Source organism: Natator depressus, chromosome 25 (genome assembly GCF_965152275.1).
Source record: "Natator depressus isolate rNatDep1 chromosome 25, rNatDep2.hap1, whole genome shotgun sequence".
Taxonomy (NCBI): Eukaryota; Metazoa; Chordata; order Testudines; family Cheloniidae; genus Natator; species Natator depressus.
Genome location: NC_134258.1, coordinates 12,435,178 through 12,462,448, shown reverse-complemented (window position 1 = coordinate 12,462,448; position 27,271 = coordinate 12,435,178). Strand labels below are relative to the sequence as shown.

The window sequence follows — 27,271 nt, the reverse complement described above, 5'->3', positions numbered from 1 at the left end:
CAGGGGACAATTTCTGCCAGTAAGAGTTGTAACGCTGTGGAGCAGTTGAGAAAAATGGTGGAAGCCTAGATCCTCAAAGGAATTCCACTGAATTCAATGGAAATTAGGAACCCAAAATCCTTTGTGAATCTGGGCTGGAAGCACTATTACCCGGGACGTTGACAACGATAGTGGACAAAACACTGGAGCACATCCGGGAGGGAACCATCTTGCATTTGCCATGGCGGATGGACTGGATTACTTTATAGGGCTTTTCCCCCACCTGTAATTTCTATGAGTCATGCTACACTTTAGCATATGGCACAACGAAAGGAATCGATAAGAACAATCAAGAGAGCTTCTGCCTCTTGCTGAGCATCTGTTAGTTTTGCAAGCGTGTAGAATTCATGGCCAATAATACCGTGTACATTCCAAACAGGGCAAGGGCTACTGAACACTTGTGACTTGCTCACAATATTTTGGTGATCATTTTGGAGAGAGGTGGATAAAATGTGGCAGCTCAGTTACACCAGTGCAAATTAGGACAATTCTACTCCAGTCAGCGAAGCTACTCTGGATTTATACCGTGGCAACAAATCTGAACTTGTCCAAGGAACTTTTTTAACCTAAAAAGTGGTCCCAATTCTCAGTTGTCGTGTACCTTATACTGTCATCTACATCAGGGCACAGTGAGTGTAAAGTGGATGTAAAATGTTACCCTCCAAGCGCCTACCAGTCATGCATTAAGGGATCTGACCAAGGTCTTGTCTACATGGGGGAAACTGACCAACATAGCTATTCCAGATTCTTTTTTAAGTGGAGTAACTTTATTCTGGATTTATTCTTTATCCAGAACTTTATTCTGGAACAGAGTGTCCACATGGGTAGCGACTGTGGTATAGTCCTTCCAAATAGCTACGATGATCAGTTTCCACATGTACATAAGCCCTAACATTGTCACATGTGATTCGTTCTCTCTCTCATCCTCTTACTTTGGAGTAACAGAATCCAGGCCACTGATTTCAGTGAGACTAGTAGCAAAGTAAAGTTTTACTCATTGTGAATAAGTGTGGTAGCATATAACTGTCTAGGGTTCGAAGTTTTAAAAAGATTCAGATACTCTAATGAGAGAGCAATCCTCTTGGGGCGGTAATAAGAAGTTAACTAACTAAAGTTGTTTTTTAAAAAAAACACCTGGTACTCAGCTAATGGCAGATGATAGCAGTAGGGACTGTTCAAGTCTTCATCCATCCAGTGATGGAAGCTCATTTATCAGCTGGCACTTACTGTCTGTACTCTGAAGTTCAGCCAGTCAGAAAATATCTGCTTTCTCCAGCTGTGTTTACAACATGCCTGCAGGGCCCCATCAGTTCAAAGTTGGCCAGTAATTGACATTTTTTTAAAAAAGGGTTCCAGTAGGAATCTGTATTATTGGGTGTAGCCACCGCTCCGAAAATAAAGAGGTCCGAGCCACTTACAGCAGAAAGAGGCTTGAAAAAGAAATTGGATGATTGAAGGCTTTTAGAAAATCAGATATTCGTGATCAAAGACCCTGGTAACAAATTATGATATACTGTAAAACAAAGACAGCCATCTCTCAATAAGCCATATATATTTCTCTCTCCCTCTTCTTAGTAAGACTTATTTTTATGTCCTGCAAACAAAGGGCCAGATCGCGAGCCCTTTTCTCAAACCAGTGAGAACGCTCCCACGAGTTAAGTGAATGGTCCAGATGTTCAAAGGTATTGAGGTGCCTAACTCCCAATGGAAGGGAGGTATTGATGTACCTTTGAAGATCCTGGCCAATGAGACAACTTGGAAGAGTTAACTGCTCACTGCTGTGACTAAGGGGTTAAAATCTAGCCCAGTGAGCATAAAGATTGTCCACCCATCCTCACTTGGTAGATGCTAAGGGTTTAGATTGCCAACCCTGAGTCCTGTTCTTGTTAGTGGGAGTCGTCATGTAAGTCCTCATTCTTGTAAGGGTTGCATGGACTAGACGTGTAATTAGCATGAACTGCGTGGTAGGCCCAGGAGCAAATTGGTGAAAACACCAGACATATTTGCAGAGGGAGTTAAGATGAGTTAGTGCTTCTCTGCTTAGGGACAATGGTTGGAAAAAGCAGCCAGGATGAGGGGGCGTGGGCTGCTGTCAGAGATTTTCAGCATTACTCACAGTATATATGTTATGACACCCACAGACCACATATCCACTTCAGGTCCATATGGAGAGCCATGGAGAATTTCAGGCGCTGAAAGCATAATTCACAGTTAAAATATTCCAGCAGGAGGCATCTGTCAACACCCTGAGGATCAAATTCTGCTATCAAGAGTATTTATATGGCTCCCATCACCACAGCACCTGAGTGCTTCACAGCTCCCCAGGTGGGGCAGGGCAGTGCTGTTATCCCCATTTTACAGATAGGGAACTGAGGCACAAAGAGGCTATGTGACTTGCCCAGGGCCACATAGTGGAAGTCTGTGGCAGAGAAGGGAATTACACCCATGTCTCCTGAGTCCCAGGCCAGAGCTCTAACCACTGGACTTCCCTCCCTTCACCTGCTCTGATACATTGGTGTAAATCCAGAGCAATGCCATAGAGCAATAGGGTTACTCTAGAGTCAAACAGCCGTGTGTTAATGTCTCTCACAGGAATGGGTCAGTATGCTGTACTTAATACGTGTTTTATCAGCTGCTAACTATTACTGATGAAAATTCCAAAGCAATGTCATGTTTACATCGTGCCTTTACCAACTCAAAGCAGTGACAGTGTACTGAAATCTCACTTTTTGAGCTAACTTCCTGTTTCAAGCCACTTCCGTTAAAGGGACCACAGCAAGTAATTTAGGCCCCAAACTCAGGTTTTAAGGATCTTTTATAACCCTAATATGAAGAGAATTGGTTCAAGGAATTAAAAAATAAGTGTCAATGAAAACTATGATTTGCTGTTGGGATTTAAATATTCCCTTGCAGAGGTTAGAACATGGATAAGACAGCATCTTTCTAGACAATGTACAGGATGAACCAAAAATGAAGCAGATTAAAAACTGGTTATACAGAAAAGCAGAATCATCTAGATCTTGTGGACCAAGATCAGTAAGACGCAAAGAGGCAATAAGTGGCTTGAACAGCAACGTTTTAAATAAACCCTACAAATAAATTCGCACTTCTATAGCACATTGTCAGCTGAAGATTTCAAGGCAGTTTACAACCATAACAGAGATATGGGCAACTGAGGCACAGAAAAATGAAGTGACTTGAACAAGTCTGTGACAGATTAGGGAAGAGACTCCAGGTCTACTGAGTCCCAATCCTGTGCCTTAGCCACAAGGGAACCTGCCCTGAAAACTAGGTTGTAAAATATTCTCCCTGTCTTTAGAGTTCAAGATATTACGAGTGGCACATGTAAGAATTTAGTCTGAGATTATCAAAGCTGAAGTTCCATTTAATTTTAGTGGCAATTGGGCATCCCAATCTTTTGGGCAGCTTTGAAAATCTGAGCCTTAATATGAATAAGATACATGGATTTTTAAAATAATTGCGTCTCTTTAAGTCGCAGTCTATGGCTTACCTTTCACAAGTATCTAATGATTTTGGGTGCCCAGTTTGAGACACCTTAAAGGGGCCTGCTCTGCAGAAGTTGGATGCTAGGTCCTTTCTGAAAATCAGACTCTTAAGGCATCTCAAACTGGGCATCCAAAAATGGAGGCAACACAGATCACTAGTCGCTTGTGAAAATTTGGCCTGAGAGCGTTTGCAGACCCAGGGTGAGATTTTCAAAAGAGCCAGAAGGAATTAGGTGCCTAATTCCCATAAGACATCAATGAGACTTGTGCTCCTAAACCCCTGCAATGCTTTTTCTGGGTGACATGACCGTTCCCTTTAACACGGCTGAATTGCAATTCTTAGGGCATGTCTTCACTGCAAAGTTAACCTAGGTGATCAGCAGCTGGGTCTGAGCAGCTGGGCTAGCCTACCCCAGGTCTGAGTGTCCCCACAACACAGCCCCAGCCACGTTACTGTATCCTCACTGTCCCTGATCTCATCAGCGTGTGCCTGGAGTGTAACCCCTGGTTCTTTGCACCGAGATGTTCTGCGATTCATTCCCAGTCCACTGTGCCAATTGTGGGAAAACTTGTCTGCCCTCCCCAGGGAGAACTGGGGGAAGGCACGAGAGACACCGATTTTGTCTGCATCCTAACTGCAAAATGGGTGGGTTCTAGCCTGAATTACAGCGGAGCCCAGGCTGTAACCTCCCCCTCCCCTCCCAAGAGGGGTAAAATACCCTGGTCTTAAAGCACCTCCAGGTCAGGGGTTTTTCTGTGTGGTCAGTAGTGGGGGTTTGCCCAAACCCCCTGTGCAATGAAGACAAACCCTTAGGGGTTTCTGTCTATCATAATATGCAAAGATACATTCCTAAGATACACGCTGCTAACATGAACAAACCCTGCGTGATTCTCCCTCTCCGCTCCCACCTCCACAAGCTCCCCACTAAGCGATTCCTACGTGCTCACCCCCTTACCGCAATATCCCGGAGTACCACAAACAGTCTTCATGGTGTCCTGCTCGTCCACTATCTTAGACAATCCAAAATCACCTGTAAGGGAACAGACGGGCAGGAAAAGGACTGTTACACTGACAGGTGCCCGGTGGCTGCCCTCCGGGTCGGGTCTTTGATCCTAGACAATCACAGCCCTTGTTAAAGCCAACTGGGCGTGCCAAGCGGCCTTCTTCCAGTGGAAGGAGCAATTCAGCCCCTTTATGAGGCAGAACAGCTGCAGACACTGGAGGCTACCAGGTGGGGCACCAAACTGCCCAGCCACTCCTCGACAGAGCTAACGCAGAGGAGCTAATAGGGGTTGCCCTGGTTGCCCCGGCTACTACACGGGTTTTGCAACCTGTGTGTACGAGGGCTCGTCCATATTTGGAAGTTGGTTTGGGGAGTGTTTATCCGCACGAAGTGAGTTATCCTGGGTTACGTGCTCCCCTTTGTCTCCACAGGGTGGGCTGTTTTGAAATCAGCACTCAGCAGCCTGGACCGGCATCCCACACGTCTCAGCTGGGCTCGCGGCACCTTGCGGGATAGCTACCAGAAGGCACTGGAATTCTGGGACCCGGGGTCAAACTGAAGAATTCCCATTCATCTATCTCATTGCATCCCTACCTTCATTTGGCTTTAATAAGCCAGAATTTAAATGGGGAGGTGCCATCCAGTCAAAGTGACCCCAGAGCAGTAGAGGACACACAGGTCAGCAAACTGGTTGACACAGGTAGTCAGCCAAGCAGTGTGGGATCCAGAGGGAGGACTGCCAGGTGTGGATTCAGGACAGGGATGGAAAACTCATCCCAGATCTCAGCAAACTTGTTTCCCCAGTAGGTTTATTAGCATGGGTTGAAACATCAGATGTCTTTAAAGAAAATCTTTTGCATGTAGATACAAGACACTTTATCCCCCCAAAAAAGTGAGGTTAATCCAAAACAACTTTCAAGTGCAGACAATTCCTGAGAGAGAGAAAGAGAAGACTGGTGAGCATGGCCCTGAGATGGAGATTCTTGGGCACAGAGCTCACTGGAGGGGCAGACTCAGGGATTTCTGAGCAAGGAAACTGCCTGCTCTTAGCTTCTACTATGATCAGGGAGACAGGTCTGTGTGAGCATTTTTTGGTAAATAAGATTACAGCCAAGAATAGACACGACTCAAGCATTGATCTCCCTTCCTACTGTAAACAACCCAGCAAGGCCCCAACTGTTGGCTAACCACTCATGCCAAAGGGACAATGGTACCATGGCATGCTTCACAGCCAGCATGGGATTTCAGATTTCAGCTGATAGGCTTCTTTGAACATCCTAGCCTCCGTTTAAGGGAGCTACGAATTCGGTGGGATGTGAGTGCCTAACTCCTAATCTCTTGGAGAATCCCAGACTGAATTATTACTGTCCCAGCCAGGAAAAGGGGGAAGTAACCTCCTCCCTCCCTAGAGTAAAGGGGAAAGCCAGGAAGGAACTGACTCACAATTTAGGGTGAAATCTTGCCCCAATGGGAGTTTCACTATGGATGTAAATGGGGCCATTCTACCCTTTTTCTCTCATCTGCTCCTGGGACAATGCAGCTCCACACCACCCCCTTACTCACAGCAGGCTGAAAGAGTATAGTCTACTCTAGCCCACTGAAATCAAGAACCAAATTCCCACTCCCTGTCGGACGGGACCCTCCCCGCAGACGGTAGCTGCCTTTGCACAGGAAACCCTAACCCTGCTGCTCGCCCCCCAAACGTACCAATTTTGAGAGGGGCATCTGGGGAAAGATCTGCATACAGGAGATTCTCTGGTTTCAGATCCCGGTGGACGACTCCATTTTCATGCAAATACTGGAGAGACAGAGAATGCGAAGCGGGGGAGAAAAAGCCAACTCAGGGTCAGACAAAACGCAGGGATGATAACTGGTAATATGGCAGCGTTCAGAGTATTAATTATGTTGAGCCAAACCCTGGAGAGTTTGCTCAGGGCCAGATTCTGATACCTTTATTCACATCGAGTTGCAACTTTCTCCACAAATGACGTCTCATTCCACTGACATTCGTGGGACTAGGAATAAGGTATCATTCAATGTCAATAAGGGTATCTGGCCCTTGGTTTTTGGCCAGTGTAATTACACCGTTACTGGTATTTGCCATTTATAAGCGAATTACTTACAAATCACCGTTCACTCTTTATAGTATGACCAGGAAGCATCGCCGAATGACTCATAACATCAAACGGCACGAACTCAAGTTGAACGGCGAGCTCAGGTTTCCAACCCCCTCAAACGGTCACCCAGTGCTCTCTACGATGGCGTGGTCATCACTCTGAATGCTCATCAACCTCCCTGCACGAACCCTCTTTGACTCTGACCCAAAGAAAGCAGGATGGAAAAGACCCGGCGGAAGACCTCAACTCCAAAGGCTGGACGGCATCCTTCGCAGGACTGTTTTCCCGGAACACGCCAGACTTGGTTTCGGATAAAATGTCATGGAGGCGCATAACCGGTTCGGTAGCCTCTATGCTGTATCAATAGCGTGAGACTTAACAAATTGTATTACGATTGCCCCAAGTGACGGACCCTGGTTATTGCTAAGTGCACTCAGTCCTTAGAAAATACATGTGAAAAAACAGTAGCCAGATCTCCAGCTGGTGTAAATTGGTGTAGGTCCCCTGAAGTCAATGGAGTTATGCCAGTTTACACCAGGGCGGGATCCGGCCCAATGCCTCAGTTGTGACTTTGCAGTCTGAGTCAGACACAGCTCACCAGTTCGTATAGAAGAGGCCACAGAGAACATCTTCATTGAGGAGATCAACCCATGAAGACTTTGCAAAAGAAGAAGATTTGTGTCTTGAAGAATCACGAAACACCCACTTAGATTTCCTTACCACAATGCTTAGTTTGTATTAAACAGTACGAGAGTCCACAGACAGAACTATCCAATCACATAGGGTCTTACTCTCTTTTACATGGCTCTGGCAGTGTAAAGGGGCCTTGGTGAGATGAAGATCAGGCCCCCAGTCTCTGTTCAGTTCTAGACAGAGTTCTCGGCAGACAAAGACAGCTGAAGATTAGAACATTCTTGCAACAATGGATCATGCTTGTGTGCACCAAACACTCCTAGTCAACAGGAACACACCAGTCACCTGGTGTTAATCCATATGCAGCAGACACAGAGATAAGTCACCCTGTAGTGGCTGAAGTAGATATTGTGCCTGGCACATATCTAACCGTTATAAGACGTGATTGGAAGGAGCTGAGGGAGGGTCTTTGAGAACTCACGGGTGCTTGCAGTAAAGTGGATGCACGAGAGTGGGGAAAGGAGCCAAAGGGAGCAAGGAGGAGAGAGGATATGGAGGAATGAGAGGGGGCTAAGATGAGAGCAGAGGAGGCAGAATGCAAAACGCACTGTCACTGAGTAGATGGTATGGCCCAATAGCTGGGAACCGATCCCAAATACCAAGAGTCCCGAATTCCATCCCCAGCTCTTCCATTGACCTAGCATGCAACTATGGGCAAGTTGTTTCCCTTCCTTACCCTTGGTCTCTCTTCCTGTTTGGATTGTAAGCTCTGTCTCTCACTACATGCAGCACCAAGCACAACAGGGCCCCGATGCTTCTCTAGTATAAATAATGGCACCCTGGCTGTGTCCAGAACTATGCGGATGGCTGTTGCCACAGACAGCGGCAGCAGAGGAGAGAAAAATGTTCCCCTTGGCTCATATTGATCAGCTGTTGTATTATCTTGTACTGATCAACTATAGGAATCTAACACTCCTCCTCCAAGCACAGCTAGCTTACAGAAATCACCGCCCCTCTACAGTAACCTGCTCCCCCCTTAACCCTGACCTGCTAATAAGCTTTCTTTATTAAAACCTGACCTAAGGGCCGGGAAGAGCATATCTGGGGATCTGCAGCATGTTGCCCCGGTTTGTCATGTGACGCAGAGCTCCTAGAGATCCCCAAATCCCAATGATTTCCTTTAAACCCTCCTTTGCTGGACTCCTTACTCCTGGGTACATTGTTGCTCTCTCCCTGCCTACGTGGACGGAGGTGCAATTTCCACACGGGAGATTTTCTGTTATGAGCTTCCATTTTTAAACCCTCTGTTGCCATAGAGACTCTCTTCAGCTAACCTTTCATGTAGAGAAACAGTGACCTTCCAGATACAAATCCGAGGTATTTTCTCTCCGTCTCTTTTATCCTTTCCAGAGCACAGACCTGAAGAGGCAGCTCCTCTGAACAATGCATCGTGGGTTCCTTTGTGAGTTGCGGGGATTTTTCAGTTGCACAAAAATACAGAGACGCTTCCTCGGCTTAGCAGATTTTGCGACGGTTGTAAACTTGTTTGTGAAGGCTGACAGCGCTTGCTAGAAACAGGCCCGGTGATGACAGGCTTGCCCCAAAGCCTAAGTCCCCACTCACTGAACGAATAACCAGCCTCAGGGACAGTTTGAGCTAGGGTGACCAGATGTTCCGATTTTATAGGGACAGTCCCTATATTTGAGGCTTTGTCTTATATGGGCATCTACTACCCCCCATCCCTTGTCCTGATTTTTCACACTTGCTGTCTGGTCACCCTAGTTTGAGCATATCTAGAGCCACCCCACCCTCACAAAGCCATTTTAATGCCCCCCCCCTCGTCCCAGGGGTCAGCACAGAAACAATCCCATTAAAAAGAAAAGGAGGACTTGTGGCACCTTAGAGACTAACAAATTTATTAGAGCATAACCTTTCGTGGGCTACAGCTCACTTCATCGGCTGCATTCTGTATATCTATATCTATATCTTACTATATGTTCCATTCTATGCATCCGATGCAGCGGGCTGTAGCCCACGAAAGCTTATGCTCTAATAAATGGGTTAGTCCCCAAGGTGCCACAAGTCCTCCTGTTCTTTTTGCGGATACAGACTAACACGGCTGCTACCCTGAGTCCCATTAAAGAGACCCTGTAACAATGGCCCCTTGGCCCTGCACGTATCTGTTTTAATCCTGGCCACGGATCAGAGCCATCCAATTCACTAGCTGCCTCTAGCAGTGGCTGGTCCCTGCAGGGGAGCTTGACCCCATAATCCATCTGGTTAACTGTGCAATAATTCACATGGAGGAGGGACTGGGGGAGAGGATCCAGTATCCGAAGCGGACAGTGGAGGAGCGAACTCTGATCTCGCTTGTCTCAGGCATCAGCAGCCCAGTGGCCCCAGCGACGTTCTGATTCCGGACCGTTTATCATCGACACTGGCAGGAGACAATGCCTGAGGCTGAGAGCATGCAGCTTTATTTTTAGATGCCAGGTCAGTGCTGGCCGACAGAAAGATCTTGCTTTGATGTAGAAGCTTCCCCACTAGGGAAGTCATGGAGGCAGGATAAGGAAGGGGAGCCCCTCTGTTTCATATGCAGGGGTCCTAGCCGGGCTGTGCTCCGAGTACATGGCATTTCCCTCCACTACAGTGGGGAGGAATCCAGATTTCTCCTTCCTCCACAAACACAGGCCACAGGCCTCCCTTGTAATTGTGCTTGAATCTGCGGCACTGCTGCCGTGCTCTTCATTTCACAGACTGCGGATCCCCGAGACAGGTGACCTTAAAAGGCCGGGAAGGGGCCACCCGTTAACAGAACAAAAGCCAAGCTGCAGCTGCTCTCTCGGGTAGTCAGAGACCCACTCCTTTCTTATGCCATTTGGCAGCAGGTTTACGAGATGGCTTCTTCTAAGCAAAATGCCTTAAATATGCATAATATTTCATTACATTATCTTAGCGCCTCTAGGCCCCATTGTGCTGTACAGACACAGAGTGAGAGACAGTCCCTGCTTGAAAGAGTTTAACCTAAATAGACCAGGCAAAGGGTGGGAGAACGGAAGCATCATCATCTCCAGTTTACAGCCAAAGTAACCAAGGCACAGCTAAGTGAGTTGGCCAAGGTCAAGCAGGGAGACTGCGGCAGAGCCAAGAATTGAAAGTAAACTTCTGAGTCCTACCATGACGCTTTAACCACAAAGCCCCTGTCCTCTCTGAACAGCACCGTGATCCAGTATAAAGCAGGTGCCCCCATGTCATCCTGTCCTCTTTTTAGGGAACCAAGGATAGAGAAAGAGAGAAAGATAAAAAGAATCAGAAAAACAATATATAATATTTTGCTCCTGGATCTCAGAGAGCTTTAGAGACATTAATGAAGCCTCACAGGGGTAAGTGAGTTATTATCCCCTTGGTTAACTGAGGCACAGAGGTGCCCAAGGTCTCACAGTGCTAGAGACAGGTTTAGAACTCAAAAGTCCTGACGGCTTATCTCTTGGTCTAACCAGCAGACCACTGGTTCTCAATCTTTTCCCTAATGGAGGAACCCTCCTCCCATTAAGCTGGGACCTCCCTCCCATCTATTATTCTTGGGGCCTGGTGGTCATTAGAACTGAGTGAAATTTTTTTGGCTGAAACTTTTTTGGGGGCCAAAAAATGCAACTTCAGGTCGAGTGAAACATGGTGTGAATTCATGTCAAATCCCCTTGAATTATTTCAGTCGGGGGGGAAAAAATGAAACGTTTCCATTCAAAACCACTTTGCGATTTGAATTTTACCTCAACGTTATTTTTTTTTTTAAGTTTAAAAAAAGAAACAAAAATGAAACAAAACATTGTGTTTGACACAATTCCCGCCCTCCATCCCCCAACTTTTCCAGTTACATCAGTTATTCTCCCGGCTCTAATGGTCATGATCCCTTGACAGCTGTCCATGACTCCTAGGGTCTGACAGAGGCAGAGAGGCCAAAACACCGTCGAAAGATCAAGAAACAGTGGCAAACTTACAGATACAGCTTCTAGGATCTGCTTGACCACATGGGCTGCATCTCTTTCACTGTAGAATCCCCTCTCTACAATCCTGTAAGGTGAAGACACCCAAGAGGTCACAAAGAAGCCCGTGTAGCAATGGTACATCCCGTGGTGGCTTACAGCCTGCCCTGGAATCAATTCACACCAAGTTTTAGACCCCCAAAATAGCCCTGGCCACACCATTTATAAGTTAACCATTCCATATAGGCTTTATTACAGTGACCTCTTAATAATAAAGCCCAGCTCTTTGCTTTTCAGCAGTTATCATTCATCTGACGCTGGCTTTTCCCAGATGTAAATGTAGGGCATTAGAGAATCAGGTCTGGTGTCCCTTGTTGGCCACTTACAAATCATCTGGTTTCCTGAACTGACGGGATCTATGAGCCTGGAGACGGAAAGCTGGTAATTTAGCCCCTGAGCCACTCAGATCCTCCTTCCACCCTCCACATTTTTGGTGGGACTAGATGTGTCTCCTTTTATTCAGAATTGGCAGGTTAAAAGAAGGTCTCGCGGAGTACCTGTCAAAGAGCTCTCCTCCCGTCACTCGTTCAAGTATGAGCACGATCTCGGAGGGCGTTTCGAAGATCTCCTTCAGTTTGATCTGAAAAGAACAGGAACAGTACACTGCCAGCCCTGCTCCCTTGCCAGAACGGGGCCGTTCTACCAACCATGTTAATTATAAGCCAGACACAGTGGGAACTTTCTGCCAGCCCTGTCCTCACTGTAAGTCAATTTATTCCTAGAACAGGTTAATTTATTCACGAGATGCATGCCAGGGAGGCTCGTCATGGAGAGAGGAATAAATAAATGCAGAACAGATTGCGTAGATGTAACAAGTTTAGCATCATCATAACAGGGCTGCCGGTAGCAAATATGCCTCGTTTTTTTCTGTTTGAACCTGGCATTTTAACTGTTCAAACCAGGTTTGCTCACTTAATCCGCATTTAAAAAAAAAAACCACCTGCAAATTAGAGCAGGGAAACCGACCCGCAAGCCCTACATTTATTCTCTCCAGATCCTGAAGCTCATTATTGTAAGTGGAATGTACGGTATCCTATGAAAGCTTTTTAATTTAGCAGCCCCTCCATCCCTGTTAGGATGACCGAGCAACCTCTGCTGTACACATTCCTTTGGCTTTGCAAAGCCTGTTGTCCTTGGCTCTTTCATTCAACCGCTGGTTCTGCTGATTGGAGTGTTTTACCCCAAGGGTGAAATCCTGGCCGACTGAAGTTAATGGGAGCTTTGCCATTGACTTCAGCAGGGCCGGGATTTCAGCTTGAAGCTCTTGGGCTGGATTCTCATGCCTGGTCTACACTTCCAATGTATATTGACGTAGTCATGGTGCTCAGAGGTGGGAAAAATCCACACCCCTCAGCTCTGGAGCTGTGCCGACTTTGCCCCCGTGCAGCTGCTGCTAGGTTGATGGAAGAACATTTCCATTGCCCTAGTTACTGTCGCTCAGGAAAGTGGAGTTTCTACAGTGACAGGAAACCCCCTCACAGTGCTGTATGGCTGTGTCTACACTACAGAGTTATACTGGGCTATGCCACTATAGCACCTCTAGGGTGGACTTGGCTTCAGTTACTCCATTCCTGCACTTGGATCAAAGAGAGGAGAAGATGCAAACTCTCCCTGTTCAGAGGCTTGCCTGGTTGCTGGGGTCAGTTACAGCAGCCTTGAGGCTACTCTAATTTATGCTCTGGTTCCCACCATGGGAAGCAAGCACAGCTATGGAGCATTGTATTCTGGTCACATCCCTAATTCACTGCCTAGGTCAGAGGATGGGAGCAAGGTAGGAGTAGCTCCTTTATGCCAGCTCAGCTCCGGGGACTGTTTCCATCTGCTCTAAGGCTGCTTGCTGATGCCACAGCCATGGAAAGGGACCTTAGTGTTACTAAGAATAAGGGTGTTTGCATTTACAGTCCTGCTAATCCCAAGTGTCAAGGCTTCAAAAAAATCACGAGATCATTTTAAAAAATCACAAGATTTTTATATTTTTTTTATTTGCCTTCTGATCTTTGAGCCTTGTGACGTCACATTTTCAAGTTTTCCTCTGCAACTGTGAGCACTAGAAACTTGCTTAAAAAAAAAAAGAATATAAGCCAAGGGTCTTACATAATCCCATGACTCCAGGAGCTGAGGCTTTAAGGAAAAAACACCAAATATCATGAGACCCACATTAAAATTGCCAGAATGGGCCATAGTGCATTTATGCTGGAATTGCCAACTGCAGCTGAGTTATCTGCCCTTTACCGGAACAAATTGGACCATTATTCCAGTATTTTATTTGCAGTATCCTTAGATCATGAAAGGACAAAAAGGAAAGGAAGAGAAAATTAAATGAATGTCTTTATGAGGAATTAGAGTGTGTAGAAGATACACGATTGGGTCCCATGTGTCTATACCCAGCAAATTTCTTTTGCTACAGCCTGATGTTTTAGGAACCTCTCATGTTTAGTTATCGATTGTATACATTGTTTTTCAGGAATAAAAGACCAGCTCTGTTATTTTTGAAAATGTGACATTGGGCACCTAAGTCAGTTAGGCAACTCTGAAAAGGTCCCCTGTGATGCACAGGCTGCTCTGTGAGGAAGAAAGCAGAAAAGAAATAATATTTCCTGAAGATTAAAAAAAAAACCACGACGCCTGCATTGGCCCTTTGTGCCAACGCGGCAAACGTGGAATTAACAGGTCTCATAAAAATGCATCCATGTGCATTTTTTTTTTAAATGGGAAAAAGAAAATTTCACAGGGCTTAAGACTTCCGTGACACTGTGAATTTCATGGGGCTTTCATCATTGCCTACGTATGAGACACTGTGGCAGCTTACTGTATTATAATACTGCACAGAAGTGCTATAATTTTCCTATTAACTTCAAAAGTTTACAATCCTATTATCGTCTGCTCTTGAGGTCGGTGCTGAACGACAGCAAGGAGCGTACAGATGTCACCAGCGTGCATAATGACAGGAAGCGTCATTTAAAAAAAAATCATTTGAACTAGGGAGGGAGCAGAACCTCACCGAAACCATTCTGATTTAAAATATTAAAGCTGTCCAATTGGTTACGTCAATGTAGCTGGCCCGTAGCGGCGCCTGTTTCTAGGGTGGGCAAAGTAAGTTTTCTATCCTCTTTATAACACACCGGAGGCAATCTCTCCTTTGCCTCTCCCCCAGACTCTACACAAACAAGCCTTCAGAGACCATGTGATGCATCTACAGCAAATGTGAGACTGATCCTCACCTGGTACAAGCTGATGTTCCTCCGCTGGGCTGATTTACACCAACTGAGAATCTGGTCTTGGTCTCTACCATATTTTTTAAAAAGATGTAGGCTAACAGGTTCAAAAGTGGCTTGATCTTGTTCCACTGAAGTCAATGGGAGTTTCACCATTGATTTTTATAGGAGCTGAATCGAAACCTAAGTGATTTAGGAGCTGAAGTGTCACTGTGGGACATAGGCCTGGTCTACACTTAACATTTAGATGGACATAGTTACGGTGGCCAGGAGTGTGCAAAATCCACATCCCTGCGTGCGGTAGCTGTGCCCACATAATCCCTGATGCACACGTGGCTGAGTCAACGGAAGAATGCTCAGGGAGGTGGAGGTGATGGAGTTCCTACAGTGAGGAAAACCTGTAGGCTACGTCTACACTACAGGGTTGTACTGGCATAGCTAAGGTGCAACACACAGGCCTTAGGTGCTTTTGAAAAACTTCCCCCTTAATGAAATATAGCTCGCCAGTCATTCACACGCATCAGAAGAGGAGAACTGAATGCTGAAATCAGTCTAGAAAGCAGGTGGAAAAGAATCAGACCCTCAAAGCTTACCAGCGACATTAACAGATAAGGCCATACACAGCCTTTTGGCCCCAATTCAGGATCTCTCTTAAGCACACGCTTAAGTATGTGCCTATTCGAGACAGCACTTAAGCATATGGAATCATAGATTCTAAGGCCAGACGGGACCACTGTGATCACCTAGTCTGACCTCCTGTGTAACACAAGCCATAGAATTTCCCCAATATAATTCCTGCAGCCGATCTTTTAGCATGGCATGGAGCTCAGCCCCTGGCAGGATCAGTAGCTTGAGTGCCTGGGCAAAGCAGACAGAGCTGTGTGTCGCATGTTCCATGTGACCTGACAAGAAGGTCCCATTGAAGCGGTCCCCTTCTGTAATGATCTCTGCTCCTGGGTGTTACAAATTGTTCCAGTTCATTTGCTTACCAGCTGTTCCGAAAGGGGATGATTCCCTGCACCAAGGGTTCCTAATGGAGACCATCAAAGAACAAATACAAATAAAGAATATAGCTGTCTCAGACCAGGCAGCCTGCTCCAGTCCTCTAACAAGGGGTGTGAAGATCTTTTCAGTGATGCTTTCCTGGCAGGGAGATAAGAATGTGAAATAGCCTCTATGAGGCTTGGGGCATTTACGGCACTAGGAAATGTGTCATACCAGGAACTGTGTATGTGTGTTGGGGAGGAGAGGGGTGGTGGCAGGGTAGACAAAGGACAAAATCCATTCCTGGAGTCAGTGAAGTTACCCTGGGGTTGGATTTTGCCCCAACTGCCTGATTTCCGACGATTCCCTGTACTGTTGGTTTTGCTTTTGCCAGGAGGGTCTTTAATGATTACAAGCAGGCAAGACTTCCATTCTCAATCTCATCCCCATGAGGAGGGCGGGGATTGTTGAAAGCTCCGTCACCCGGGAAAGTGGCCCAAAGCAGCATTTCTGGGACATTGGGGTTACCCTGCAACAACAAAACTAAAACTCAGGTTGCCTGGCGTTCTGGGGACCTGTGAAAAAACCACCATTTTACAAGGGGGCACTCTTCTTCCAGGAATTACATTACAACACAGCATGTAGAAAGCAGCCATCTGGTCTCCTGGTAATTCCAAGTCAGCCGGAGAAGTAAACAGCCAGGAATAAACCTCTGGAGATAGAAAGGCAGGGAAAGGGGTCCAAATCCTGCCCAGCGCACAGCCCCTGCAGCTCAATGGGAAGCGCTGGTGCTTCGCCCCTGGTAGAATTAGCAGCTTGAGTGCCTGGGCAGAGCAGACAGAGCAGCATGTCGCGTCAGTTACATGGAAACTGACAAGAAGGTCCTGTCTAGGCTGACTCCTTCCCTAATTATATCTGTTCCTGTGTGTTACAAATTGTTCCAGTTCAACCGTCATTATCTTCTGAGCGCTGCATTATATCAGTGCTGCTCTGCTCATGCCAGCGAGCGGCTGAGAGCTCAGCTGTTGGCAAGAGATGGCCTGGCGTTCCCGACCTTATCTTCTTTTGCAGGATTCGTTACAAACAGGCACTTTCCTTTGGCATTCATTCAAGCTCCTCGACAGAAATCGCTTACCGAATGGAAACCCTCGAAGGGGGGAGTCTGGTGGCCTGAACATCAGAGCTGGAATGCCTGGAAGACCCCTGGAAACTCAGACAGTGGCAAACCCCAGCAGGGCTTATTCACATCCCGTCCTTCCCAAGGCAGTGAGTAAAGTGAGTTCCATGCACTTTGCTGCTGGTGGGTGTTTTGAATGAGACCTTTAAAATAAAAATAAACCACATGGAACAGGGTGGCCTGCCCTACAGCAGGACTGGGACCCCGTGGGTCCTGCAGCCATAGTAGCAGGAATGGGATAAAAATTCAACAATGTAGGAGTGGGTGGGAGTGGGTATTGTGGGGCAGGATTAAAAAAATAGTCCCGCACAGGGCTCTCGCCTGCCCCTTTGAGGGCTAGAAGCCTCGGGCCAGCCGACCTGGTCACTAATCATATGCAGCTGAGCAGGGGATAGATCAAGATCTCCAGGAAGCGGAGTGGGATCACAGAAGGGGACTGTCTCTCGCAGGTGTCCTTGGAGAAGGGAGGCAGCAGGTTGAAAGCTCTGGGAGTTATGGCTGGGTAGACAGCTCCAGCTGGAAGTTTTGTTTTCCTTTTGAGAGTTTGGTGGCTGTTTAGACAATAAATTGGGCCTGGAGGAAAAGGCTAACGACTGATCTGAGCATGGCTGATAATTTCCCAGGCGGACAAGGAAGGCTGCCAAGCTGCAGCGCACATCTGCTTTGTGCAGAGAGGAATCATGGCACAGAGAAGTCACGGGAACACATCTCACAGTGAGAGACTTAGGAGCGCCGCTTATTAAGGCCTGGTCTACACTAGGAAATTAGACCAACATAACTGCATCGCTCAGAGGTGTGAAATATCCACACGCATGAACGACACAGTTATACCGACCTAACCCCTGGTGTAGACAGCACTAGGACTCCCGTCAACTTCGCTGCTGCCTCTCAGGGAGGTGGATTACCTATGCCAACAGGGGAAGCCCTTCCACTGGTGTAGCGTTTTAGGTATAGACACGCTGCTATAGCGCTTTAGTTAATTCACCTCCCCGAGAGCTATGACATAGTGCAGTCTACACTGGGGGTTAGGTCGGTGGATTTTCACACCCCTGAGCAACATACTTATACCAAAGTAATTCTGTACTGTAGTGTAGACCTGCCCATAGTTTATCAAAAGTCGAGAGGCGGCTTGATCTCGGTCTGCCAGTTCCCCTGTGCAGAGATGAGACCGGAGGGCAGAGGGCTCGAACCTGGCCAGCAAAGGAAGAACAAGGCCTAGTGGGTGAGTGCAGGCGTGAGAAAAATTTCAGCTGGAAACAAGGGCAAATTTTTAAGCATGAAGGCGATTCGCCGTCAGAGCAGCTTCCCCAAGGGGGTGGCGAAGTCCCCCATCATCTGTTGCCTTGAAAGGTGAGATTTTTCGAAGGTGCTCATGGGAGTTAGGCCCTTAGTTTAATTCCCGCTGACTTTCGGAAGAGGGCTAGACATCCAGCTCCCTTAGGTGCTTCTGAAGATCCCATCCTGTACCAAGACTGGCTGGGACTAAACAGATGCTCTCGTTCAGCCATCAGTTAATAGGCAGGTTGCAAGAATCACTGGGTGAAACACAACGCCTCGGGTTATGCAGGAGGTCAGGGTAGATACAGGCCAGAAGGGACCGCTACAAGAAATAGGGGTTTGCTCCAGCATCTTTGGCCAAAGATTCCCTATTTTGCTGCCCACTGTGTGCCTGGTGTTGCCCTTTGCCCCAGAGGTAGCTGCATTTTAGTAGTGCCGCATGGAGAGAGCTTAAGGGAAGCAGTTGGGGATCCCATCTGTTATCTTAGGGTTTGATACCAGTGCCCATCACCTGGGTGAAACGTGCTAGAGAAATCTACAGCATAACAACCAACAAATCAAAACTGCATTCTTTTGGGAAGATACTTTCCTTCCCCTCTTAAACAAGGTGTGTGCGTGTGTGTGTGTGTTTCTGTTTCTCTCTGGGCAACAACTGGACTGGCACCCCTGATGTGGGGCCATGGGGTTCTGGGAATCCCAGCATGGGTTAGGGTGCAATACCAGGAGGTCTAGGAGCTAGAGGGCTATGCACATCCATTGCTTCCACCCTTCCTAATTCCGCTGGCTTGTGCTGTCCTCCCTCAAAATGTTATGGCTATTTACTTCAGGACAGATTCATAGCGGACTCCTGTCTGGGGAGCACATGGGTGGATTTAAGTCACAAAGCAGCCACACGGCTCATACTCACAATGTGGGGGTGCGAAAGCCTCAGTAAGACGCCGATTTCTGTCCGTACAATCTTTCTGTCAATCTAAAAATGAAGAAAATAAAATAAGAACAATGATGCAAATCTTTACATTTGAGAACTCTTCTGGACGTCGGGCTTGATCAGTGCATAAATACAGAGGTCTCTGCTGCTCTTTAGAACCAGGTTGGAATTAATTCTGAACCGGGTCGTATTAACCGCACGTACATTCTCCCATTCCACATCAACCACACACATACGTGGCAGGTCTTCTAAACACGTATGTGAGGGGACGTCTTCTTCCAAAGCAAACCCCCAAGAGCTGGAGCCTCTCAGAGCAGCACCAGCACTGCAGAACAGAGAGCCGCACAGCTCTGTGGGAGACCAGACAGCTGAAGAGAGCAGGGTTTCCACGCCCATCAGTTGACTGGCCATGACCCTTTGTACAGAGAGAGGAACTGTAATCGAGAGTCAAGGTTTGAACCTCAGCTGCAGGCGATAAACATGTCGGGCAGCTGAGGGGGTTTGGCAAAGATTGCTTTAAGCCATCTTTTTGTTCCCCAAATCCTGGGGTTGGTGAGGGCTGGGCTAGCCCCATAACATCCAAGTCTGCTTTGAGTTATTCCTGGTGGCTCGCAAGGGGTCATTCCAGCAACCAGGAATTGCTTGGGTGGAGAATCCCCAGCCATGGTCATAAGAACATAAGCATGGCCAGACCTGGTCAGACCAAAGGTCCACCTAGCCCAGTGTCCTGTCTTCCAGCAGTCGCCAGTGCCAGGTGCCCCAGAGGGAATGAACAGAACAGGGAATCACCAAGTGATCCATCCCCTGTCGCCCATTCCCAGCTTCTGGCAAACAGAGGCTAGGGACACCATCCCTGACTATCCTGGCTAATAGCCATTGATGGACCTATCCTTCATGAACTTTTATCTAGTTCTTTTTTGAACCCTGTTATAGTCTTGGCCTTCACAACATCCTCTGGCAGGGAGTTCCACAGGTTGATGGTGTGTTGTGTGAAAAAATACTTCCTTTTGTTTGTTTTAAACCTGCTGCCTGTTAATTTCATTTGGTGGCCCCCAGTTCTTGTGTTATGAGAGGTACTAAACAACACTTCCTTATTTACTTTCTCCACACCAGTCATAATTTTATAGACCTCTATCGTACCCCCCTTAGTCGTCTCTTTTCCAAGCTGAAAAGTCCCAGTCTTATTAATCTCTCCTCATATAGAAGCCATTCCATATGCTGAATCATTTTTGTTGCCCTTTCTTGAACTTTTTCCAAGTCCAATACATCTTTTTTGAGGTGGGGTGACCACATCTGCACACAGTATTCAAGACGTGGGTGTACCGTGGATTTATACAGAGGCAATATGATATTTTCTGTCCTATTATCTCTCCCTTTCCTAATGATTCCCGACATTCTGTTAGCTTTTTTGACTGCCGCTGCACATTGAGTGGATGTTTTCAGAGAATTATCCACAATGACTCCAAGATCTCTTTCTTGAGTGGTAACAGCTAATTTAGACCCCATCATTTTTATATGTATAGTTGGGATTATGTTTTCCAATGTGTGTCACTTTGCATTTATCAGCACTGAATTTCATCTGTCATTTTGTTGCCTAGTCACCCAGTTTTGAGAGATCCTTTTGTAGCTTTTTGCAGTCTGCCTGGCACTTAACTATGTTGCGTAGTTTTGTATCATCGGCAGATTTTGCCACCTCACTTGTTTACCCTTTTCCCAGATGATGTATGAATATGTTAAATAGGACTGGGCCCAGTACAGACCCCTGGGGGACACCACTATTCACCTCTTTCCATTCTGAAAACTGACCATCTATTCCTCCCGTTTGTTTCCTGTCTTTTAATCAGTTACCAATACATGAGAGGACCTTCCCTCTTATCCCATGACAGCTCACTTTGCTTAAGAGCCTTTGGTGAGGGACCTTGTCAAAGGCTTTCTGAAAATCTAAACACACTATATCCACTGGGTCCCCCTTGTCCACATTCTTGTTGACCCCCTCAAAGAATTCTAGTAGATTGGTGAGGCAGGATTTCCCTTTACAAAAACCATGTTGACTCTTCCCCGACAAATTATGTTCATCTACGTGTCTGACAATTTTGTTCTTTACTAGAGTTTCAACCAGTTTGCCTGGTACTGAAGTCAGGTTTACCGGCCTGTAATTGCCGGGGTCTCCTCTGGAGCCCTTTTTAAAAATTGGTGTCACATTAGCCATTAGATGTCCGAACCACACGCTCCTCTGCACCTGTTGGCTTTCCCCAAGCCCTTAGTTTAAAACTGCTCTACGGCCTTTTTAATTTTAAGCGCTAGCAATCTGGTTCCATTTTGGTTTAGGTGGAGCCCATCCTTCCTGTATATGGTCCATTTTCCCCAGGGCCAGGAAATTCCCCAGCCATGCATGCCTTCACTCCCCCAGGACTACACTGACCCTCTACCTCCAAGGGATTCTCCCATTTCCCCCAGCCACACGGCTGCTTATTTCTTCCTCTTCGTAGCATCTGCTTGGATCAATGCAGATCCTTTGCAGTCCAGCTGAAATTTGTAACCATGCAGTCCTAAATCCAGACCTCAGTGGGGGTTTCTTCACTGATGAGGGAATCTAGCAGGTTGACCTCAACCTGCTAACTCACATTGAGATTACAGACTGCCTTGTCTACACTAGGATTTTTTCCTCCTGTTACTTACCACGTGTTGCTAATGTTCAGAACCTTTTGGAAATCATTGAGGACGGCGTCCCAGGTACTTACCGTCTTCTTCAGGATTTTGGCTGCATACTGCATGTGGGTTCCTTTCTCTTCACAGCTGTAGACCACGGAAGTGGCACCCCTACAGAAAGAAGGAGAGGTCAACCGTGTTACCAGCCCTCCGGACAAAAAAGCCACGGCCATTCAGAGACAACCTGCAAAGGGGGGGCTGGTGCACTTTTCAACGTTTCTTTGCAATGGATAAAGAAGGCAGAAAGGAGACTGAAGGGTGGTTTGCTGCTTGCTTGCGAAGTTCGAGATTCAGGTCTTGGCCAGCCTGGAAGATGGTCCTTGTCTATACAAGGGCTAAGGTGTTCACGCCGGCTTTCCAGCTCCATCACATACACCCAGTCTCTGCTTCTAACACGCCTCCTTTTGAGGGCCGCTTGTGACCGTGCTGAGGTTGCCTTTTCCAGATCCCGGAGCTGGACTGTGGTTCAGGCAAAGCGGAGACTGGACAACCCCTCCCTGGGGGTGACACTCCCGCTGGGGCAGGACTTTGATGAGCACTGTGTGGATGTCCACACAGTGCAGACCTGAGCTCTGTGGCTCAGAGTCATGCACCTCCCTATGGAGTCACGGTGCCTTGATTTAAGGCACATCTAGTCACCTTGGGCACATGTGGGAGGCAGTGATGTCTAGTGGACAGAGCACTGGAGTGGGGCACAGGAGATCTGGGTTCTGTTCCTGGCTCTGCTTCTGGGTGACCATGGGCATGTCACTTCCCTCTATGTGCCTCAACTTCCCCATCTTTAAAATGGGGGTATGATACTGAGCTCCTTTGTCAAGCGCTCGGAGATCTACAAATGAGACGCGGTATGTAGAGCTAGGTATTGTGGGTGTATGCTCACTACTGCAAGGGCACCCCCTGGGCCCTCTGTGGCAGGGGCTGGGATGCTCTCTCACCACGCTACCACTGTGGACTTTTCACAGCTGCAGCTCGTGCTACGTGGGCGTCTCACTGTCAGCTCTGAGGGCACCATCACAGAGCACTTGGGACCTGCTGCTCATTCTGCTGCTGTCGTGCAGCCCGAGGGGGATGCAGAGACTGTGACCTTTGATTGCACCAGGATCAGCGTGCTCAGCTGTGCGAGGGGCTTATATTTCCCCCCTGGCTTTCCGGCTTTCCTTGGTAAAACCATTTTAATTAAAAATGGAATATTGAGGCAGTTTAAATCCTTAAGCTGCTTTTAAGACAGAAAGAAGCATCCCCTCCCCCCACACCCCAATAAGTGAACCAGCCGCAAGCAGAGGCCTAAGAAGAGATTACATCCTTGTGGGGGAGCGGAACGGGAGGCTCGCGAGAGTATGCGGCACGTGGGCTCCCTGAACAAGCCTCCAGGGCCACAAGCTCCCCCCAACCCCCCCACTTTCCCTTGGCACCGGGATGCTAATGCCAGCATGGTGCTGTCAATGCACATGACATCCGGCATGCAAGATCCCATAGCCCAGCCCATAGGTGGGTGTGATCATTCCCATTTTACAGATGGGGACACTGAGGCACAGAGCATTCTTATTAGCAACCTGCACCTCAAGTCACACAGCCATCCAGGCGCACGGCTGGGACTAGACACAGGTCTCCTGACTCCCCGGCTAGTGCTTGGAGCCCAGGAAAGTCTGGGGTTATTTGGATATGTCCCCATGTTGAGCTGGAGGAGACACACCTGCAGTAGGAGCTAGCATGCTACAAATATAGTGGGTGTGCAAGAGTTGGGAGGGGCTAGCTGCCCTGAGTACAATCCTGAGCCACCATTCACACCTCCAGCTGGAAGTGTGGACGTACCCTAGGACTGAGCAGTTGCTGCCTGTCATGATGTGTGTGTTCTTCTTTGCATTAAAGCAGCTTTCATTTAACAGTCACACAGCAATCTGGCCTCCTGGCAGCCACGGCCCGCCACACTCCACTTGCCTTAGGCTGCTTCCCACGACACCGCACATCCCTACATAACAAGACACCTGCTCTGTGCACCGCGTGGGCCTTAGCTGGCTCTCTGCACAGGGCTGTGTCTCACCGCACGGCCAGCAGCCCGGAAGACCGACACGAGGAAGGCTATGCACACCGCAGAGTCTGATCAACCACTTTCCCCAGCCTTGGAGGATCTTTTCAATTCAGCCCCTCTCCTCTTGCAGACATGAACGGTCACCCCGAGGAACAAACCCAAACTCCCCATCTCCCCCTCACAAACAAACCCAATCAAGCAGGACTGGATCCTGGTCATTAGGCCATTTGCAAAGCCACTTAGTCTTCGGTTGCAGAGAGCAAGCTGTCTCCGGGGCACAGCCGACCTGTTCTGTTCCATCATGTTTTCACAAAGGGGGTGAACGGGCTCTGCTGAACTGTGACTTCAAACTATCCAGCAGTAGACTTTAAACTATCCAGCCCCTAAGGTGAGGAGGGGCTGGCACCCCCTAAGGTTCATAGCCCCGGCACCTCTGGGCTTGCTGCATCTGTTACGAATGTAAAAATATTGCGTGAGCCCTGGCACCGCTTTCATTACAAGGAAGCAGTAGTAGTAACCCAGTGCTGTTTGTGTCAGAAGAAAGAGAGGCTGCATCCCAGCCCCCGGGCTATTTGGAAAGGCTGAAGTTTATATAACGGGGTTTGCCTGGGGACTCATTTGTCAAAAGGCAATTGTCTCTCAACATCCCCTCACCCTCCAAATTGGAACAGGCTCAGTCCGTCACCCTCCAACCCCACACCTGGCCCACACCTCTTCTACCAGGGGCATAGCTACAGTGGGGCAGTTGCACCAGGGCCCACAAGGTTATGGGGGCCCAATCAGAGTGGGCACTGGGTGAGAGCAGGGCCTGTTGGCCCCCAGTGGCAGGGGTGGCTGGGATGGGGGGCCCCTTCCATCCAGGGCAACCCTGGGCACGAGCAGCCAGCACGGATGCATGGAGAAGGTATGGGGGGAAATAGCAGCACCAGGGGATGCGCGAGGGGTGGGGGCAGAGATGGAAGATGTGGCCCCTCAGAGGTGGAGGGAAGCCAGGCAGGGGCCAAGGTGTGGGAGATCTGGATTGCGGCTGTGGGGGAACCAGGCCACAGCTGAGGGTCCAAAGATGTACAGCAGACTGGACTGGGGCTGTGGGAAAGCTCAAAGGGGGTGGATTTCGTAATGGGGAAGGGGGTCCCTAAATTATTTTTGTACCAGGGCCCTCTGGGGCCTTGGCAGGCCACTGTCTTCTACTGACACTGTAAGCTCCAAGGCAGGGCCGCCAGGACACTGACTTCAGCTGGAGTGCAGGGGGTGCTCAGACATCTGGAAACCAGAGCCCGCGGTGTCTCCCTTGCTTGTGGAGTACCTCGCGCTAGAAGCAAACCCTGAGCCCTAATTACTCACCATTCAGATAATGCAGAGTAACATTTTCAAGATTTAGGAGCATTGGAGTCCAAGTGCTTGTCTACACTGGCAAGTTGTTTCAGATTGAGACAGTGTGTGCATTTAAACGGCAATAGCTCTTCCTGAATACCTCCGTGTGTAGACACACTTATTCCCGCTCAGCTTAATCCACTTCCAACTAGGTCCTGATCTGCATCTTTAGACACCTAAATACCTTTAAAAATTTGGCCCTTAGGCACTTTTGAAAATGGGACTTAGGATCCTAAGTCTCTTAGATGTTTTGGGAAATGTGGCCTCCTTGCCTACATTCTAAATTGCATCAGTTTAACTAAAAGTGTTATTTCAATCTAGTATAAAACCCTGGATGGACACCCTCAATGTCATTTACACTTGGCTTATGTCCACTGTGATGAACTCCATTTTGAATGAATCGAAATGGATACAAGCCAGGTTTAAATCACATTAAGCGTCCACACAAGGTTTTGAACTGGATTAACTAAATCAGTTTAAAATCATATCTTCCAGTTAAATCCATGCAACTTTGTGTTTAGGCCAGGCCCAAAGCACCTCTTAGGGTTTGTCTCCACGCAGACGTTGCATGGCTTTAACGAGATGATGTAATTAAGGCACGCTCCTAGTGTGGACTAATTATGCCGGTGTAAAGGCGCTTATAGCAGATGTTTCGTAGCTGCCTCGAATTTAAGGCCAGAAGGGATCAACAGAGCAGAGCACAGCCCATCACACGTCATGTCGAGCCCAATGACGGCAGTTAATCCAACGCGTTTTAGTCCCCAGGAGCCCACACTGTTACCCGACCCAGGCAGAGAACAGGAGGGACCGAGGTGCACCAATGCCCCTGCAACGGCAGGGAACTGATTAGGCGAGACATGCCCAGATGATCCCAGCAGGAAATCCACTCCCATGCAGAGGAAGGCAAAACCCCCCAAGGTCTCATAATCGATACTGGTATAGGACGCCTTTATATCCGTATAACCCACCCGCAGAGGGGCGTACCGATAAAATTACATTGATAAAAAAAAAATAACCTCCCTCCCTATCATAGTTCTACTGGCACAAAAACCTGTGTATGAAACTGCAGGGAGAGCGAACATACAGGGGCTTGCGTCAGTTTGCAAACCAGGCCAGGCTCTGAGCTCTTCAGGCCCAGCGCACTACAGAAATAATAACTAAATCGTAAAGAGGATTATCAGGGAGGACTAGCCCTTGGTCATTCCCACCCATCCCCTCTTTTGCGCCTTCACCACTTACACAGCAGCCAGGAGTGGGTCTCGTCATTCCGAGACCAGGAGTCAGATGGCTTCTGCGCCGTGAAAGACACGCCCGCCATCCTTTAACCAGGAAGAGATGCCAGGCAAGCAGCTTTGCAGACAAGTCCTCTTCCCGGGAGTCCCACCTGGAGCCTCTCCAATGGGGTGCTCTGGGGTGGTTGTGCTTTGCTGGGAGGTCACCCTAATCGCCGGGGGAGGGAGTGAATGTGAACAGGCCGAGCAGGGTCAGGAACGATAGGGAGCGACAGCACGTGCCAGAGGGGTGAGGGCGGGGGGGAAGCCGCATGGATTGAGCTGTGCCTCTGGGACTGATGTGGGTTATTTTTCCATGTCAGCAAGGCGGGTGAGGGCAGTGGCCGCCGCGTAACAAGCTCCGCTGTATCTTTAAGCCAACTCTGTCTCCGACACCTGGGCTCTGGTCTGGGTGTGCTGGGCTTCTGGGAAGGGCAGCAAACACTGTCACCCATAGTGTTTGCACACGTGGATTCAGGCTCACAGCAGGCGTATGAGGCAGATAACTGTTGCTATTCCCATTGTACAGGGAAAACAGAGGTGACTTGCCCAAGGACACCTAGTATTGCCAGTAGCAGAGCTGCGAATAGAACCCAGGAGTCCTGATTCCACCTCCCCTCCAAGGCCAGGAACAGCACCCAAGGGTCTTGACTCCCTGTCACCTGCTCTAACCACTAGACCCCCAAAATGCTTTTCCAGTTTTCTGAGGATCAGCAAAATGGTCCAGGAAAGGTACCAGTGTATAAAGTTAAGCCACTTCAAGTTACTAAAGAGGAATCATTACGTTTAAAATCCCCCGCGGTCTCAGTCAGTTGCCAGTAATTTTTAGATCTAGTTCACAACATCTCCTAACCACTGGACAGCGAAATCCACTATTGCTTAAGCCACCATGGCACAACCCTGCAATTTCATCTTTGATGCAGGTTAATTCCCGCTCTGAGCAGTTGAACACATTTTATTACTC

General features: G+C 48.0%; 1 protein-coding gene across 1 annotated transcript in view; it reads right to left on the bottom strand.

Moving 5' to 3' along the window:
* The window catches only part of LOC141977656 (calcium/calmodulin-dependent protein kinase type IV-like), a 44,932-nt gene that overhangs the window by 6,374 nt on the left and 11,287 nt on the right, over window positions 1-27,271 (bottom strand). The window contains exons 2-8 of the mRNA XM_074939202.1: window positions 21,666-21,744; window positions 18,904-18,966; window positions 11,840-11,922; window positions 11,298-11,370; window positions 6,257-6,347; window positions 4,502-4,576; window positions 2,156-2,231 (exon numbers count right to left, since the gene is read on the bottom strand). Coding sequence (XP_074795303.1) covers window positions 2,156-2,231; window positions 4,502-4,576; window positions 6,257-6,347; window positions 11,298-11,370; window positions 11,840-11,922; window positions 18,904-18,966; window positions 21,666-21,744 — 540 coding nt within the window. The remainder of the gene's footprint in view (window positions 1-2,155; window positions 2,232-4,501; window positions 4,577-6,256; window positions 6,348-11,297; window positions 11,371-11,839; window positions 11,923-18,903; window positions 18,967-21,665; window positions 21,745-27,271) is intronic.